The sequence below is a fragment of the Notechis scutatus genome, chromosome 15 (assembly GCF_049901735.1).
Source record: "Notechis scutatus isolate UNSWTSFEM ecotype Mainland chromosome 15, rNotScu1.2, whole genome shotgun sequence".
Taxonomy (NCBI): domain Eukaryota; kingdom Metazoa; phylum Chordata; class Lepidosauria; order Squamata; family Elapidae; genus Notechis; species Notechis scutatus.
The window spans coordinates 8,117,332-8,133,197 of NC_142023.1; the positions used below are offsets into that span (position 1 = coordinate 8,117,332).

The 15,866-nt window shown below is 43.7% G+C and overlaps 1 protein-coding gene across 1 annotated transcript in view; it reads left to right on the forward strand.

Annotated features, from left to right (window-relative positions):
- LAMC3 (laminin subunit gamma 3) overlaps positions 1–15,866 on the forward strand; it is a 37,534-nt gene that overhangs the window by 6,164 nt on the left and 15,504 nt on the right. Inside the window, exons 2-15 of the mRNA XM_087943976.1 lie at positions 3–237; positions 1,331–1,552; positions 4,254–4,420; positions 4,984–5,172; positions 5,905–6,022; positions 6,126–6,224; positions 7,916–8,052; positions 9,557–9,673; positions 9,987–10,188; positions 11,592–11,704; positions 12,431–12,649; positions 13,642–13,830; positions 14,515–14,760; positions 15,703–15,856. Of these exons, the coding sequence (XP_087800102.1) occupies positions 3–237; positions 1,331–1,552; positions 4,254–4,420; positions 4,984–5,172; positions 5,905–6,022; positions 6,126–6,224; positions 7,916–8,052; positions 9,557–9,673; positions 9,987–10,188; positions 11,592–11,704; positions 12,431–12,649; positions 13,642–13,830; positions 14,515–14,760; positions 15,703–15,856 (2,407 nt within the window). The remainder of the gene's footprint in view (positions 1–2; positions 238–1,330; positions 1,553–4,253; positions 4,421–4,983; positions 5,173–5,904; positions 6,023–6,125; positions 6,225–7,915; positions 8,053–9,556; positions 9,674–9,986; positions 10,189–11,591; positions 11,705–12,430; positions 12,650–13,641; positions 13,831–14,514; positions 14,761–15,702; positions 15,857–15,866) is intronic.

Genomic DNA, 15,866 nt, shown 5'->3' on the forward strand with positions numbered 1-15,866 from the left:
AGGGAAGGCTTACGAAATCACCTACGTGAGGTTGAAATTCCACACCAGCCGCCCGGAGAGTTTCGCCATTTACAAAAGAAGTCGGGCTGAAGGACCATGGATCCCGTATCAGTTCTACAGCGCCTCTTGCAAGAAGACTTACGGAAAGACGGAACGGCAATTTTTGAGACCTGGAGAACACGAGCAAGTGGCCTTTTGCACGGATGAGTTCAGTGACATATCTCCTCTCCTCTGGAGGTGGACAGTGCCTCAGTTTTGTCAAGGCCCTTCCTCCGTTTAAACTACAGCCTAGAGGCCGCCTTGGTTCCTTAACTCTCATTGCATCTGATGGAATTTCTGGAGTATTATATATAATATATTATATATATCCTCCAGGATGTTATTGATGGCAAACCTAAGACAGAATGGTTAAGTAGATTCACTCAGGCAATTGTTACCTTCTAAATGTATTGGATCGATGGAATTTCTGAAGTATTATATACAGAGTGCTGTGGTGGCCTAGAGGGGGGGGGGTTCTCGCCTCACAATCGGGGAGGTTGTGAGTTTGATCCTAGATAGAGGCAGATATTTCTCTTTCTGAGCATGATGAGAATATATCCACTGAATATCACTCCACATTAGCGACAGGAAAGGCATCCGGCCAGTAAACACTCAGCTCCATTCCGATGCAAGGGATTGCGGGGGTCATTAAATGTAGATGAATGCATTTAGCTATAAATTAGGTAAATATATTCATCTACATTTAATGATGACCTATAAATAAATAAATAAATAATAACCACCACCACCCCAAATTAAAACAGTTGGTTGAAGCAGTCAGTCAAAGCATCAGTCGAAAGATTGAATGGATTTCCAAAGCTAAACAGCAATAAAATTAGCAATTGGACACTAGCAGGATAAAAGCAGCGCTCAAATTAAAGATGATTCAACACGAATGCATTGACATGTTCTTGTTATTGTTAGCCAATTTTGAAAAAAATTAAAATGGTCTTGCCCGGTGCCCTAAAGGCAACATCGATAGTGGAACTTCCAATTCCCAGTTCAGAGAGCTACCATTGAGAATTCCACTCTCAAGTAAAGCCCTCACCATTTCTCAGAGGTTTTCTGGTGATGATCTTGGTGGCTTCGCGGCTCCTGTGATTTCCCACCCTCCATTAAACCCCAAGGGAGAAGTAAGGTGTAAGGTGTCCCTCCCTAGTTTAGAGGCCTCCAAAACTCTTTTGTTCTTTCCAAGTTGGTTTGGGAAAGACCAAAAAAAAAAAAAAAAAAGACATGAAGAATTCATCATTCAAACATGGCCGCCTCCTGTTTCAAGGATCTTGGACCGTAGACTTGGAAAAGGTTCTTCTTGTTGTTCTTCAACTCTTCTGCAAACATTCATTCTGGACCAGTTGCCTCCAATATTTTTTATTATTCCACAGGAATGGGTGACCTGTACCGATCTGTTGATCTCTTTGGACCGCCTCAACACCTTCGGGGATGACATCTTCAAGGATCGCAAAGTGCTTCAGTCTTACTATTATGCCATCTCAGACTTCTCCGTTGGGGGAAGGTAAGATGAAACTTTATAAGAGGGAATCTCTGAGTGATTTTTGGAGGGTGGGATGAAATGACTCTTATCAATAGGAGAGAATATTTGTAACTCAGGATCCCCTTTGGCGACTTCCTGACAAGCAAAGCCAATGAGGAACACTTAATAACCATGTTACTAACTTAACCACTGCAGTGACTCACTTAACAATGGGGGCAAGAATGATCATTAAATGGGACAAAACAAACTGAACAAATGTCTTGCTTAGCAGCAGAAATTTTGGGCTCGATTGCAGCCGTAAATCAAGGACATCCTGTATGTATAATCTAGAATTACTGTCTTTTTCTTTAAATGTTAGGTGAGTCATCTTTTGATAAATTGATTTTCTTGGTGAGGCCACTAAACAGGGAGGGAATTCTCTACATTATCTTTTTCTCATTCATGTTGAAAAGCCCTCCTCCGTCCTCTTTCTAACCGTGTTAAATCTGTCTTAGCGTTTTTGTCTTCCACTTGAAACCTGAAATGCAGTAGCTTCTACCCTGGTTTTAAGAAAAGCGCCCTTCACGTAAAGATGATGTCTCTCTCATTTGAGGTATTGAAATTTTACGCGGCATGCATGTCGGAGGGTAACGGAAATAATCCACCAGGGCCCAGTTAAATCATATTTAAGCAGAAACGTTCAATAAAGCATGCCTGGAAAGATGCTCCTCAGCTGACAGTGAGGGAGACATTCTATCTTTAGATTTGATTAGGGAATAAGGCATTAAAATGTGATTAAAGTGCTATAACACACAATTAAAGTCTATCTGAAATAACGCTTGGAAAAAAAAAAGCGCAGAGGTTCAGCCAAACGAAGAAGAAAGATTAGTTAGAGGAGACATCCAGCCATTTAAATCACAGGTAGATCTCAAATTACAACCATTCGTTTAGTGACTGTTTGAAGTTACAACAGTTTAAGGACCGTCCCAGCATCCCTGTGGTAATCAAAATCCAGGTGTTTGGCAGCCAGCCTGTATTTATGACAGTCTCAGTGTCCCGGGACCTTCCCAGCCAGCCTCCGACAAGCAAAATAAATGGGGAAGTACAGTTCGCTTAACCTCTGCATGAATCCCTTAACAGCTGCAGTGATTCATTTAACAACGGTGGCATGAAATGGGGAAAAAACCCGCTCAGCAATTGCCTTGCTTAGCAGCAGAATTGTTGGGCTCGTTTGCAGTCGTAAGTCGACGACTACCTGCGCTGGAAATTGCAATGACTTCTTTTTTTTCACTTTAAATTCATTATTTCCCCGCTAAGCCCCATCGTCTTTCCCATTCATAAAATTGATGAAACGGTGGCTATTTTTCATGAAAAGGGGTCCTTTCCCTTCGCTGCCAGAGCCTCTTTGAATATATTCTGTGTTTGGGAAGAAAGGACATATATTTTCTTTGGATTCTCAGGTGGTCCCGGCACGCCGTGGGGTTTTTAAATGAGGTGTGTTACACCTTGCAAATTAAATGTGATGGATGCTTTCCCTTGGTGCAGAGAGAAGAAAGGGAGACATTCTCCAGCGTTCTGCTCTGAAATATATATATATATTTCATAAATAAATATATATTCCTTTCTTTGGTCTCTACCTTGCTAATTTTCACTGCCCCTGGCTTAGCCGGAGTCCTGAATTGTGTCCTGCGGGAAAAGGAAATAGATTTCTTATAAAATCCTAAGCAGACCACCCTGGTTTTATTACTCAGTCATCTTAGACAGCTGGGACATTTTAATCAGCTGAAAAAGCTAATGACCCCTAGACCGGAAGAAGTGGTGGGAGTGATGCTCTGTGGAGAAAACACGACCAAGGGTGCCACATAACTTGATTTGTGTTGCTGGTCTCCAACTTTGCTGATTGCGTGTTCCAGACTAAGAGGGGACATTCAGAAAGAGGCAGCATTGTAGAAATTGGGTATGCGGCCACTGGCCTGAGGTTGAACCCAGGGAAGTTGTAGATCACGTGAGATAGAACATTCTGGTTGTTCTACTCGGAAGTGTAATGCTTATAGCATAGCGTTTTAGGATTGTCTATCACTCCGTAGTGCTTTACTTCGCTCTCTGGGTGGTTTACAAAATGACAATTTTGCCCCCAACAATCTGGGTCTTCATTTTACTGACCTTGGAAGGATGGAAGGCTGAGTCAACCTTGAGCTGGTTAGAAAGAAGATAGAAATTACAAATCAGTCAGAGGAAAACAGTGATTAAAATATTGGGATAAATTGGTAGAGTAGGATAGGCTGCAGTAGTGCTGTAGCAGAATGCTAGGCTAGATCAAAGTAGGCTGGAGTAGGAATAGCTCGGTGTAGGTTGGAAGAAGAGTAGGTTGGAATAGAAAGAAATAAGTTGGTGTAGAAATGCGGGAGTAGGAGCTGAAATAGTTTAGAGTAGCGATTGGAGTTGGAGGAGGTTAGAATAGAGTTGGAGTTGGACTGCTAGAGTAGATTGGAGTAATGTTAGAGAAGAAAGAGGACGGAATAGTGTTCCAGGATGTAGGTTGAAATGATGTTGGAGCAGGAGCATTCAAGAAGACTACTAACCCATTGGTTAAAGTGTTGGAGGAAGATGGCAAGACCTAATCCTTGGGGCTGGGGGTTGGAATCCAGCCATTGTGACCACAGCTTCCTTCACCGAGCACAAATGGCTCTCCGCCATAGTAGCGAGGCCACCAATCTCAAAGAACCTCCTGTATCTTTTCCAGGTGCAAATGTAATGGCCATGCCAGCGAATGCATCCCTAATGAAGATGACCAGCTGGTTTGTCTCTGCCAACACAATACTACCGGGGTAGATTGCGATATGTGCCAGCCGTTCTACCAGGACCGCCCCTGGGCAAGGGGTACCGCTGAGTCAGCCAATGAATGCCTTCGTAAGTCCCCCTGGCTGTTCTTTATTTTGTTGGGGGGGGAGGGGTCCATTCAACTCTTACAAGCAGATCATGCCCACCACCAACATGTCCCAGCTGACACACAAAACGTACCAAAATTAGTATATAAAATCATACATTGCAATGTCCTACCTGTCAATGAATACTTCAGCTTCAACCATAAAAACACAAGAGCAAACAATAGATACAAACTCAAGGTTAACCGCACCAAACTTGATTGCAGGAAATACGACTTCAGCAACAGAGCAGTCAATGTCTGGAATACTCTACCTGACTCTGTGGTTTCTTCCCCAAACCCCAAAAACTTTAACCTTAGACTGTCTACTATTGACCTCACCCCTTTCCTAAGAGGCCTGTAGGAGGCGTGCATAAGCGCACCAATCGTGCCTACCATCCCTGTCCTATTGTTTCTTTTTATTTTTCTTACGTGTATCCAGGTATTCATAACTATGTTTATACTTATACCTTTTTATCTTGTAAGCAATTGACAGATCAAATCAAATAAAAATAAATAAATAAAAAATCGTACGGTTGTCTCTATCCAGCATGCAACTGTAGCGGTAGATCTGGGGAATGTTATTACGACTGGGAACTGTACCGGAGCACCGGGCATGGTGGACATTGCGTGAATTGCCAGGAAAACACTGCCGGACCTCACTGTGAATACTGTCGGCCAAATTTTTATCGTTGGGATGATGAGATGGCGTGTCAGCCCTGCAATTGCAACCAAGCAGGTAGAGTGATTGGAAGATGGGACAATAATTTATTTTACCTGGAAGGGTGAAAAGCCAAGGGAAGTGATAGCATCATTAACCTTCCACAAGAATTCCATCCCATAGGAATGGAAAACAAATCATTTTTATTTTTACATGTCATCGAGCTCTAAGCTTGGAAGGAACATGAGGATCTTCCAGTTCCAAGCAAGAAACAGAGTCATGCTATGCAGACATTGCTTGAAACCCCGTAGTGATGGAGCCTCCATATTTCAAGAGGCAGGCAAATCCCTTTATCTTTTTTCCCCTTGTCCCCCTTTTCTTTCTTTAATGGGGATGCAGATTTAATCAAGACATTGGTGGACACTGAAGCCTAAGATTGGGTAATCTTGTTATTGTTACTGTCTTCTGATTATTGCTTCTGTCTTTCCTTCTGTTTTTTTTTTCTTATTCCTTCTGCCTTCTCATTATTACTTCTGCCTTCTTATTGCTTCTGTCTTTTTTATTCCTTTTTTCTTCTTATTCCTTCCATCTTCCCATTATGGCTTCTGACTTTTCCTTATTCCCTCCGTCTTCTTATTCCTTCCATCTTCTCATTATTGCTTCTGTCTTCCTGTTGCTTCTGTCTTGTTTTTCTCTTATTCCCTCTGTCTTCTTTTTCTTCTTGTCTTCTCATTACTGCTTCTGACTTTTCCTTCATTCTTCCGTCTTCTTATTCCTTCCATTGTTTTCTTATTCCGTCTGTCTTCCTAGGTTCTTTGAATCCTCAGTGCGATGCTGCAGGGAAGTGTGAGTGCAAAGTGACAGTGACAGGCTGGAAGTGCGAGCGATGCCAAGAAGGATTCCATTCCCTGAGTGAAGGAGGGTGCAGGTAAGTAACAAGGAAGTAAGAATGGAAAAAGTTATCTGCTCTTTTATGTGATGTGTAGCTGCTGATGTGAAATGGACTGCCCACTTCTGGCTTTGTTTTTTAGACCTTGTGCTTGTAACTCTGCTGGAAGTTTGGGGATGTGTGACCCTAATTCAGGGCACTGCAGGTGCAAGAAGAAAGTAGAAGGGTACCTGTGCAACAGGTAAATGAAATGTTTGAAAACTGAAATCTCTTCTCTTCTTCTTTTTCATCTACCTCTCCTTTCCATAAGTAACTTGACAGAATCGGTTGTTTTCTTCGTGTGATTTCCATTGATGCTATTGAGAACCACATTTTTTTAAATGTGTAAGTAAATAGACAGAGAGGCAACCATAATTGAAGGCCCCAAAGCATCCCTGATTGCATTGCCAAATTTTGATGGAAAAGGGCGAAATTTTGGGAGTGCAATTTAGAATTTAAAAACACCCATGAGATTGAACATCGGAGAATGCATGTGCTGAGCATCGAAGGCATGACATATTTTTTTCCTATTTAATGTTTCCCTCCATATTTTTTAAGATGAATTTTTTTTGACCACAATACCAGACATTCTCCTGGTTGTAAGAGCAAACTGTGAAACCCTTTCCATAGCCAAAAATATAGTGTACCTCATTTACATTGAACAAATAGGCACACCGAGTCCTAAATTAATAGTCCAGATTTGAATAATAGCTGGGACTTGACACTTGGAAGGGACCAAACTGATTGGCCTCAAACTACTATCCATCCATCCCTTGTTAGAACAACGTATTCTAACTGTGTGGAGCTGTCCAAGGTCCTGAAACATAACACCATTTTACCAGCTTACACCATCCTCAGATCTTTCTTGAGGGCTTTCTTTGATTTGTAGAGGTTCTCATTGAAATTTTGGGACTTGGATTTTCCCCAATAACAGCTCACACACACACTGCCCCTGAAAGAGGGTTAGAGAGTGAGCATAGCCACTGTCTGCTGTCAGTAAAAGTTGTATGTCGGGAGAATGATTATGCAGAACTACAGGTTTATGAGATCCTTACGTGATGAGGACTCAATGCAGAGAAGCGAAGAGAGAAGACAAGGGGTGGATCACCATCATGGACTGCCATCAGACAGACCCTCAATAAAGGGGGCTCAAAATAGAAGAAATAGAGAATTGGGACAAATAGTTAAGAGAAGTGTTGGACAATATTCACCATTTAATAGTTGAACTAATTATTGGCATCCAGATTATTTCTGGAACATCATGAACTATTTAATGTTCCACATAGTTCCTCTTAGAAAATTTCTTTCTCTCTCTCTCTCTCTCTCTCTCTCTCTCTCTCTCTCTCTCTCTCTCTCTCTCTCTCTCACACACACACACACACACACACACAGCTGGAACATCTGGTCAGGGAAAAACAAAAACCTCTCGACTTCTTTAACATTTCATCTTAAGAACAGAACAGAACATTGTTTTCCATTTTATTTTTATGGACAAGTTGGCTCCCTTCTCAAAGTTTCCATCTATTCGCCTCATTTATTTTGGAAAAAAAAATATTTGTCTTTTGCACGGGTAGGAGCTATTCTGATTCCAGAGGCTGAAGCTTCACTTAGCAAATAGCTCCCTGTTTGTTGTTTTATTTTAAAGGAATCTAAATGAAATACCCTTGGAAGAGAAACCCGAGGAACTAAATCCTAATAAATAAAATAAAATCTGGTGGGTGGTAGCGCATCCGGGAAGTCTCAAAAGAGGAACGCCAAGCAAAATTGAAGATCCGGTGTTTAAAGATTGTCCACTTTGTTGTTGTTGCTAACAATCTTCTTTTGGGCAGGGGACTTTTAATTTTAAAAACCCTCTTCCTGGAAGGTGCCTCATTCGTAGTTTTGTTCACACAGATGCCAGCCTGGCAGTTTTAACCTACAACCTCACAACTCAGAGGGATGTACAAGTTGTTTCTGTTATGGACATTCAACTGTCTGCACAACAGCTCCAGGATTCGAACCCCGAGACATTGTCTCTGACTTCAGACAAGGTAGGTTGGAAAATAAAACCTTCCCAATATTTCCAAAGAATTTGGATTTAGAGTTTCCCTTGCAGATCGCCTCTCCTATCTGGAGCTTGGTCTCCTGTTCAAGTTTTGATCCCTTGCCTCCTTTGATTCTTGATCCTAGCCTTCCCCAAAGTAGGCTGGAGTTAAGCGTGGACAACCATTGGTCTGAAATGTTAAAGGGTTGGACTAGAGCAGTGGTCGCCAACCGGTGGGCTGGGGACCACTGGTGGTCCGCGATAAAATTTTGGTGGTCCACAGAGAAATGTCACCCCCAAAGCAATTAATCCAGGCTGCGCAGGAACACAAGGCTTGTGGCGCTTGCATTGCGAACAACACAAGGTAGTAAAGAGTGGAGGGAACTTGCCCCACTCGCCCTACGCACCTCGCCTGGCTCCTGGGCTGCTTCTTTCCGCTTCTTTCTTCTTCTGCTTTTGGCTGCACAGAAGAAAAGCAGCAAAAATCTTTTCTTTCTCTCCGCCAAACTCCGCCAGAAATGAGTCTTTGGGACCCTGCAAGGCCTCCCGCTCCAAGAGGCTGCGCCGGCAGAGACTCATTTCTGGAAGAGTTTGGGGGAGAGAAAGAAAGACTTCTGCTGCTTCTGCTGCTTTCCTTGCATGAAGCCAAAAGTCTCTCTCTCTCTCTCCCCACTCCCCTGAGAACGGAGCTGGAGACCGTATCCTGCAATCCCAAATAAAGAATGATCGATTGGTAGGAAATCGGGGTGGGGAATTTTCCTGCAGTTTTTTTGGGATTTTCCCAGGGTCTCTGGTCCGTGGGATTTAAAATTATGAGTTTGGTGGTCTCTGAGGTCCAAAAGGTTGGCGACCCCTGGATTAGAAGACCTCCAAGGCATACCACACTGTCTCTGGAAATTGGGACACCTTTCATTTGGTCGAAGGTCCCCGAAAGATCTATCATCTGAAGTATTACTAAATCCGTGCACTTCTGTAAAAAACATTTGGGCCAATTATTCTTTGCAGAATCCTTAAAACGTCTGGATCATTCGTGGCTTTTTGTTGTTGTTTTTAAATACCTTTGTATAAATAAGGCCACATAGCTTTGTCTTTAAAAACAAACAGCCAACCCCTGTGAGTGTGGGTGTGGGTGTACAGACGGAGTGTGAAACGCCACCCTATTAAAATCCATCCTGATAATATTTAAAATGGAATGTGAATTGCCACATTAATTTTAATGTGTTCCTGGGTTTGTAGCAGAATTAACCTTTGCCTCTGTTTAGCGTAGGAAATTCAACCTATTTCTGCTTGGCCACTTAAGGGCAACGTTTTTTAAAACGCGGGGATAATTGTATTTTTTAAAAATAAAATAAAAATGAAAGCATTGCAGTCTGCTTTCAGTGACATGTAATTAAAGATGCAATCTTTTCGGCTCTCCGTGAGTAAAGGCTGCTAAGGATCAGTTTAGACCAGATGAATGTTGGTCACGCTGGCTGCTGGGTTTTTTTTCCCCCCTCGTTTTCTAAATCCAGGATTTGAAGACTGGAAAGCAGAAAACTCGGAGGGGCGAGAGATTTTACTACGCTGGGATGGAGACGTCATCTTCGTAGACCAAAACGAACAGGAGGTTACTGGGTTTAAGGCCCCAGGTAGGACAGCTCCTTGCTAAACCAGTGGGCACAGTTGGATGCTATGAATACAGGTAGTCCTTGATTTACAACAGTTCATTTAATGACCATTCAAAGTTACAACAGCCCTGGAAAAATGGGGGGAGCTTGTCGCCGTTTTTCACTGTTCGCAGCATCCCTACTGGTTCATACATGTCCCCATTTGCAAATGTCTCACTTAGCAACATAAATTTGGGGCTCAGTTGTAGTTTTGTGAGTGGAGCGCTTCCTGTGATTTCTGGCATTCTATAATTCTTTCCTCTTTGTTCTTGGCTTGGCTCTCTACTCCACTTAGAGAAATTTCTAGGCGATCAGCGTTTTAGCTACGGCCAGTTGCTCTCGGCGGTCCTTCACTTCGGAGACAACACAACGGGCGTTTCTTCTCCTTCCGTCCAGTTAATTTTGGAAGGGAACGGGGTCTTTCTATCAGCAAGGCATGAGAACCCGGAAGAAAGAGGGAGCGAAATGCCATGCAAAGAACGGATTGTGTCCTTCAGGTATCTACTGGCTTTGATCCTCAGCTTGGTTGGAGAGATAAATCGTGTTGTTTTTCCTCTGCAATTCTCTATTCAAGAAAACGCCGTAGATGTAGCTATCCCATTAAAGCTATAAATAGCTGGTGGCAATTAATCCAGATTATTCTAGATCGGAGAAAACCTAATGAGGGTGTTCATCGTTCTGGGGTTTTGAAACTGAGTTTTGCCCTGTCTAAATGGGAATTTTTGTTGTGCATACTAAACGGCTCTTTAAAAACAGCCGATAGAGCGACTTGTAAAACCATCGCTATGTTCAGGGTTATAGGCTGAGAGAGACAGCAGCAAAGGAAGGGGAGATGGGGAGGGAAAAGGGAAAATAAAATAGAATTAGCTGGAAACTTAGATCTTAAGATGGGAATAATTCTGGTTTAAATAAGGCTAGAATTAGATGGTGAGGTGAGAAGTAATTAAACCACTTGGGAATGTCTACCAAAGACATCCTTAGACTTCACAACTGCAAAACTGCTAATAGGTGGTCTTTGACTTACAACCATTTGTTTAGTGACCATTCAAGTTGCAACAGCACTGGAAAAAAAAGTGACTTATGACTATATTGTCCCATGGCTATCGCAGCATCCCATGATCACATGATCAAAATTCAAAAGCTTGGCAACTGGCATGTACTTATGACAGTTGCCATGTAATCCCCTTTTACAACTTTCTGACGAGCAAAGCCAGTGGGGAAGCCAGATTCACTTAACAACAGGGTGACTAACTTAACAACCACGATGATTCTCTCTTAACAACTGAGGCAAGAAAGGTCTTAAATGGGGCAAAACTCGCTTTACGACTGTCTCACTTAGCCATGGAAATTTTGAGCTTAACTGTGGTCATAAGTCGAGGATTGTTTTGTAGTTTTGGAAGATGCCTGGAGAAGAGGTCTATTAGGGCTCTCAGTCTTGAAGACACCATCATGCCTTGGAGTAAGGTGGGACTGCTTGCGAGCACCCCAGAGGCATCTAGCCAACCCCTCTGAGCACCGAAATGCTTGACTAGAAAGGGACTCAAGTTAACAGACTTGTAAATGGTGCAACACGCCACAGACATCTTCATAAAGGCAGCTTTTTTTTTTTAACAAAGTAATAACCACGCCGGGCGCTGCAATAGGTTTTGAAGTTGTTCAATTAACTCTAACCGCTGCTGGCAAACAGCAGGATGAGCTGATCAATGCTCCATCCCTTTCTTTGTGGAAAGCTATAAATATCCAGAGAACAGCGAGGGACTGGGTTTCTGTGGAGGGGGATTAAAGGTTTTTATTTGAAAAGAAAACCACACACCTAGATTGAGCCAGGACCTGTTAATCCTTCAGGTGACTTTTCTGCAAGTTTTGTCTGACTACAGTTCCTGTAATTGGTTTATCGCAGGTTGCACGAGGGAGAGGAGGCCATGGACTTGGTGCTGTCGCCTTTCCAGTTTCAGCGGATGCTTTCCAATCTGACGAAGCTTCAGATCCAAGTTAAAAGTAAACCCAGATCGGGTAAGTGGAACCACCGGAGAACGTTAATCCTCGTTAGTTTTGGGGAGAAAAATGAAATTGAGTCACTGCGATTACCTCTTTGTACTGCACTAGGTGAGGCCACACTTAGAATATTACGTCCAGTTCTGCACACTGGAGAGGCTACCAAGAATAGAAGATTAACTGCAGAGAAATATTCCAAAACAAAAATCTCCAAACACGAAGCAGAACAGACAAGGCTTCCACAAGAACTTGGGGTTGAAATAATTTCTTTGCTTCCTGCAAAGAAGCCAACCCCGAAGGCTGGCTTTTATCCCTTATGGGAGGCGCCATCACCTTGCAGCCTTATTCCCAAGTCGCCTGTGCTGCTGCAGCTGCTCTTTCCTTCGAGCAGCGCTGCATGCACACACACTGAGCACAGGCTCCTCAGGGGACTCTTCCTCACTGCTGCCAGACTCCACAAGCTCCGAAGGCAGCACCCCACTCTCCGATAGTCTTGGCCCCATCCCTGCACCACATGCAGGCCCCTCATCCGAGTCCTTGCTCTCAGGGACCTCAGCCGCTTGCATCTGCTGCCGGCGAACCACAACAGAACCCAGGCCGTAAAAATCTTTTAGGATCCATCGTAATTTTGAACCGTTGCTAATCATGCATTGAGAACTCCCAGTTCCTCGATGATCCTTGGATGGAAGACAGGTGGGTTTTCATTCTCCCTGTAAAACCTGCATTTTTTTTTTCCTCCTATAGGCAGAATTGCGCTAAAGGAGGTTAGACTGGCCTCCGCTCATCCGGGCTTCTCCCAGCAGGCTCCATGGGTGGAAGAATGCCTCTGCCCCCAGGGGTACCAAGGCCAATTTTGCCACTTTTGCGCTCCGGGTTACAAACGGGAGAACCCTTGGGGTGGGCCCTTTGCAAGTTGCGTGCCTTGTACCTGCAACCAGCACGGGAGCTGTGACCCTGATTCAGGTGAGCGTAAAGTTTCGTTCCTTCCCCTCTTCATCCCAAAGGTGATTTTTTTTTTCAACCAGACTTTATGTCAGCCTTCAAAAATTTTCCTTCAAGATTTTTCTCCCTTTGCTTTGCATCTTTCGGCTGTCATAAGTAACGGGGGGGGAGGGGGGAATGGTTATGGGAAATGAACTGGAGGTGTTACAAACCAGAACTGTATAAGCTGGGGGGGGGGTTACAGTCTTGCTTAGGTTTCTATCCTGTGCTATGCGCAGCTGCAACCCTTTATCAAACTATGTCAAGGTCAACGGACAGAAGCCTCATCACCCCCTGGAGATGCCCACATGATGATATACACAACTTTTAATTGGATGAGCCAATTGAACTATTGGGGGTGGGAACGTTGCCATTACTTTGTATATGTGATTTACGCGCCCATTTTCTCAGATTCAGAATTCTTTTGTTGCTACCACTCGATTTCCAGTAAAAGATATATTTTCTCTGATGAAAAGAGTCTAAGTATTTCTTTCTTGGATTTTGAATGGAGCACCAGCTGACATTTTCTGGTCTTTCTTTGAAGATGTTTCGCTTCTCATCCAAGAAGCTTCTTCAGCATCTTTTTTTTAAAAAAAAAAAACCAGAAAGTCCAGTTGCCTCTTGAAAAAAGCACCTTTGGGATTGTTCTCTAAAGCAACATTAACAGAATCTTGGATGTCCTAAAAGTACGAATGGCCCACCGTCTCTTTTACAGCCTGAGAATCTAGGGAGGGTTCTTTTCTGAGTTTTTTTCTCCTCTGGTTATACAGCTCTGGGCCATGCTGTCCCTTATCTGGATTTAGATTTCTTCTGGGCACGAAGGGATTCGAGACTGATAACACGTTTGACCCCTCCCTCCAGCTCACCTGGGTCATCTCCTACAGTTATCCTTCCTAAGGTTTTTCTTTCTGAGAAAATCTTTCTAAGGTTTCCTTGTCTCTTCCCCTTCCCTCCATCCCCTCTTCCATCCACAGGCATCTGCCAATGTCTACACAACACCGAAGGACCTGCTTGTGGGCGATGCACTGCGGGGTTCTACGGCAACCCATTTCTTGGGCAGCCTGAAGACTGCCAACCTTGCCCATGTCCGGGGCAAGGGCCTTGCGCAACCCTGCTGGACAGTGAAGAAGTGGTCTGCACACACTGTCCCCTGGGCCAGAGAGGTGGGTGATGCCCACAACAGGGCCCCAAGCACGCAGCCTCAAACAGCATGCAACACTGGCCCAAACACAATGCTCACCGAATGACGTGGTATATAAGTTTAAGTGTTATCGCTATTGCTATTCTGATTATAATTTTCAGAGCATTTGCAGTGTGACTACTATTATAAGACAACCCAGGAGCAAAACACAGTACACAGAGGCTTAGACTATTTAACAGTGGTTTATCTATAAGACATATACAGAAATATACGTGGTAGGCAAAATACCTGACAAGCAATCAACCTTCTTAACTCTACACAGAGAACTCTGCCATGAAGACAGGACATAAGGAGAGAGAAAACGCCCTCTATGATGTCAGCTTTATATAAACACCTCTTAAAGGGGTAAAGACTTCCGTGAACTCCCTCTTCATCTTAAAAGGGCAATACCCATGCTATGCTGATTCATCCTGATTGCATCAGCCTTATATTGCATCAGCCTTACAGCAGCCGGCAGCTATTAAATTTTATACCTCAACAATTATTACTCTGCTGTTCTACATATACACTGAGAGTTTCTGCACTGGAGACAAATTCCTTGTGGGTCTGATCTCACCTGGCCAATAAATTATTCTAATTCTAATTCATCATCATTGTTAGCATCATCCTTAATTATCATGGAAAATGTTCTGTTTGTGTTTCTCAGGCCGCCTCTGTGAATTATGCGATGACGGTTTCTTTGGGGATCCCCTGGGAAGGAACGGATCAGTGCACCCTTGTAACAGCTGCAGTTGCCACGGCAACACAGACCCCAACGCAGTGGGCAATTGTGACACTTTCACCGGCCGTTGCCTTCGCTGCTTGTACAATACTGCAGGGGAGCAATGCGAGAGGTGCCAAGAGGGCTTCTACGGGAATCCTTTGGCTGCCGACCCAGCCACCAAGTGTGCGCGTGAGTCCTGCAGCTAACCTAAGGTTTCTAAGATGTGTCAACAGCGAACAAATTAATGCCGCTTATGAGAATCTTCATTGACCTACTGCCTCTTCCCCAACCTCTGAGTCTTATTGTTAAATCTTATTGTTAAATCTTCTCCAAGAAGAGCAAAAAAAACCCACAAACTAATAAGTACCCCCCTTCCTCTAAATTGGCTTCTTGGTTGAATCTCCAAGATGGACTTCGTGGTCTGCATGAGTGACATCTCTGGATTATTCCAGATCTCTTTGGTAGATCCCGTTGGCCAAAGACGAAGAGATGTTCAAAGGAGGGCCACGCAGTTCCAATGGAAACAAGGACTTTGGGGGTTTGGAAAGGAGACAATTGAGGTTCTCTCTCAACGTAGAGTTGGAAGGGACCTTGGAGGTCTTCTAGTCCAATCCCCCACTCAAGCAAGAGACCCTAGACCATTGTGGTCCTGTCTCTTCTTAAAAGCCTCCAGTGATGGAGCGCCCACAACTTCTGGAGGGAAGCCATTCCACTGATTAAAACTCACTTAACAACTTGTCTGGCTTAACAACAGGAATTTTGGGCTCAGTTATGGTGGTACCTATATAACAAGACAAGAAACAATGGATGGAAACTAAGCAAGGAGAGATCCAGCCTAGAACGAAGGAGAAACTTCCAAACAGTGAGAACAATTAACCAACGGAATAACTTGCCTTCAGAAGTTGTGGGTGCTTTGTCACTGGAGGAGTTTAACAAGAAATCGGACCACTATTTGTCTGAAATGGTAGGGGTTTCCTGCTTGAGCAGAAGGTTAGACTAGAAGATCTCCAAGGTCCCTTCCAGCTTTATTCTGATTGAACTCTGACTTTTTTTAGGCAATTGGTTGCATTTTGGCATCATGTTATTTCTCCTTCTTTCTCACATTCTCTCTCTCTCTCTCTTTCTTCCTAGCCTGTAACTGTAACCCTGATGGCTCTACTCACGGGCGAGAAACTTGTGATCCGGTTTCGGGTCAGTGTCGCTGCCTCCCCAATGTAACCGGACGAGAGTGCACCCAGTGCCTGGAAGGCTATTTTGATCTACAGCCAGGGGTGGGGTGCAGAAGGTAACCGGTG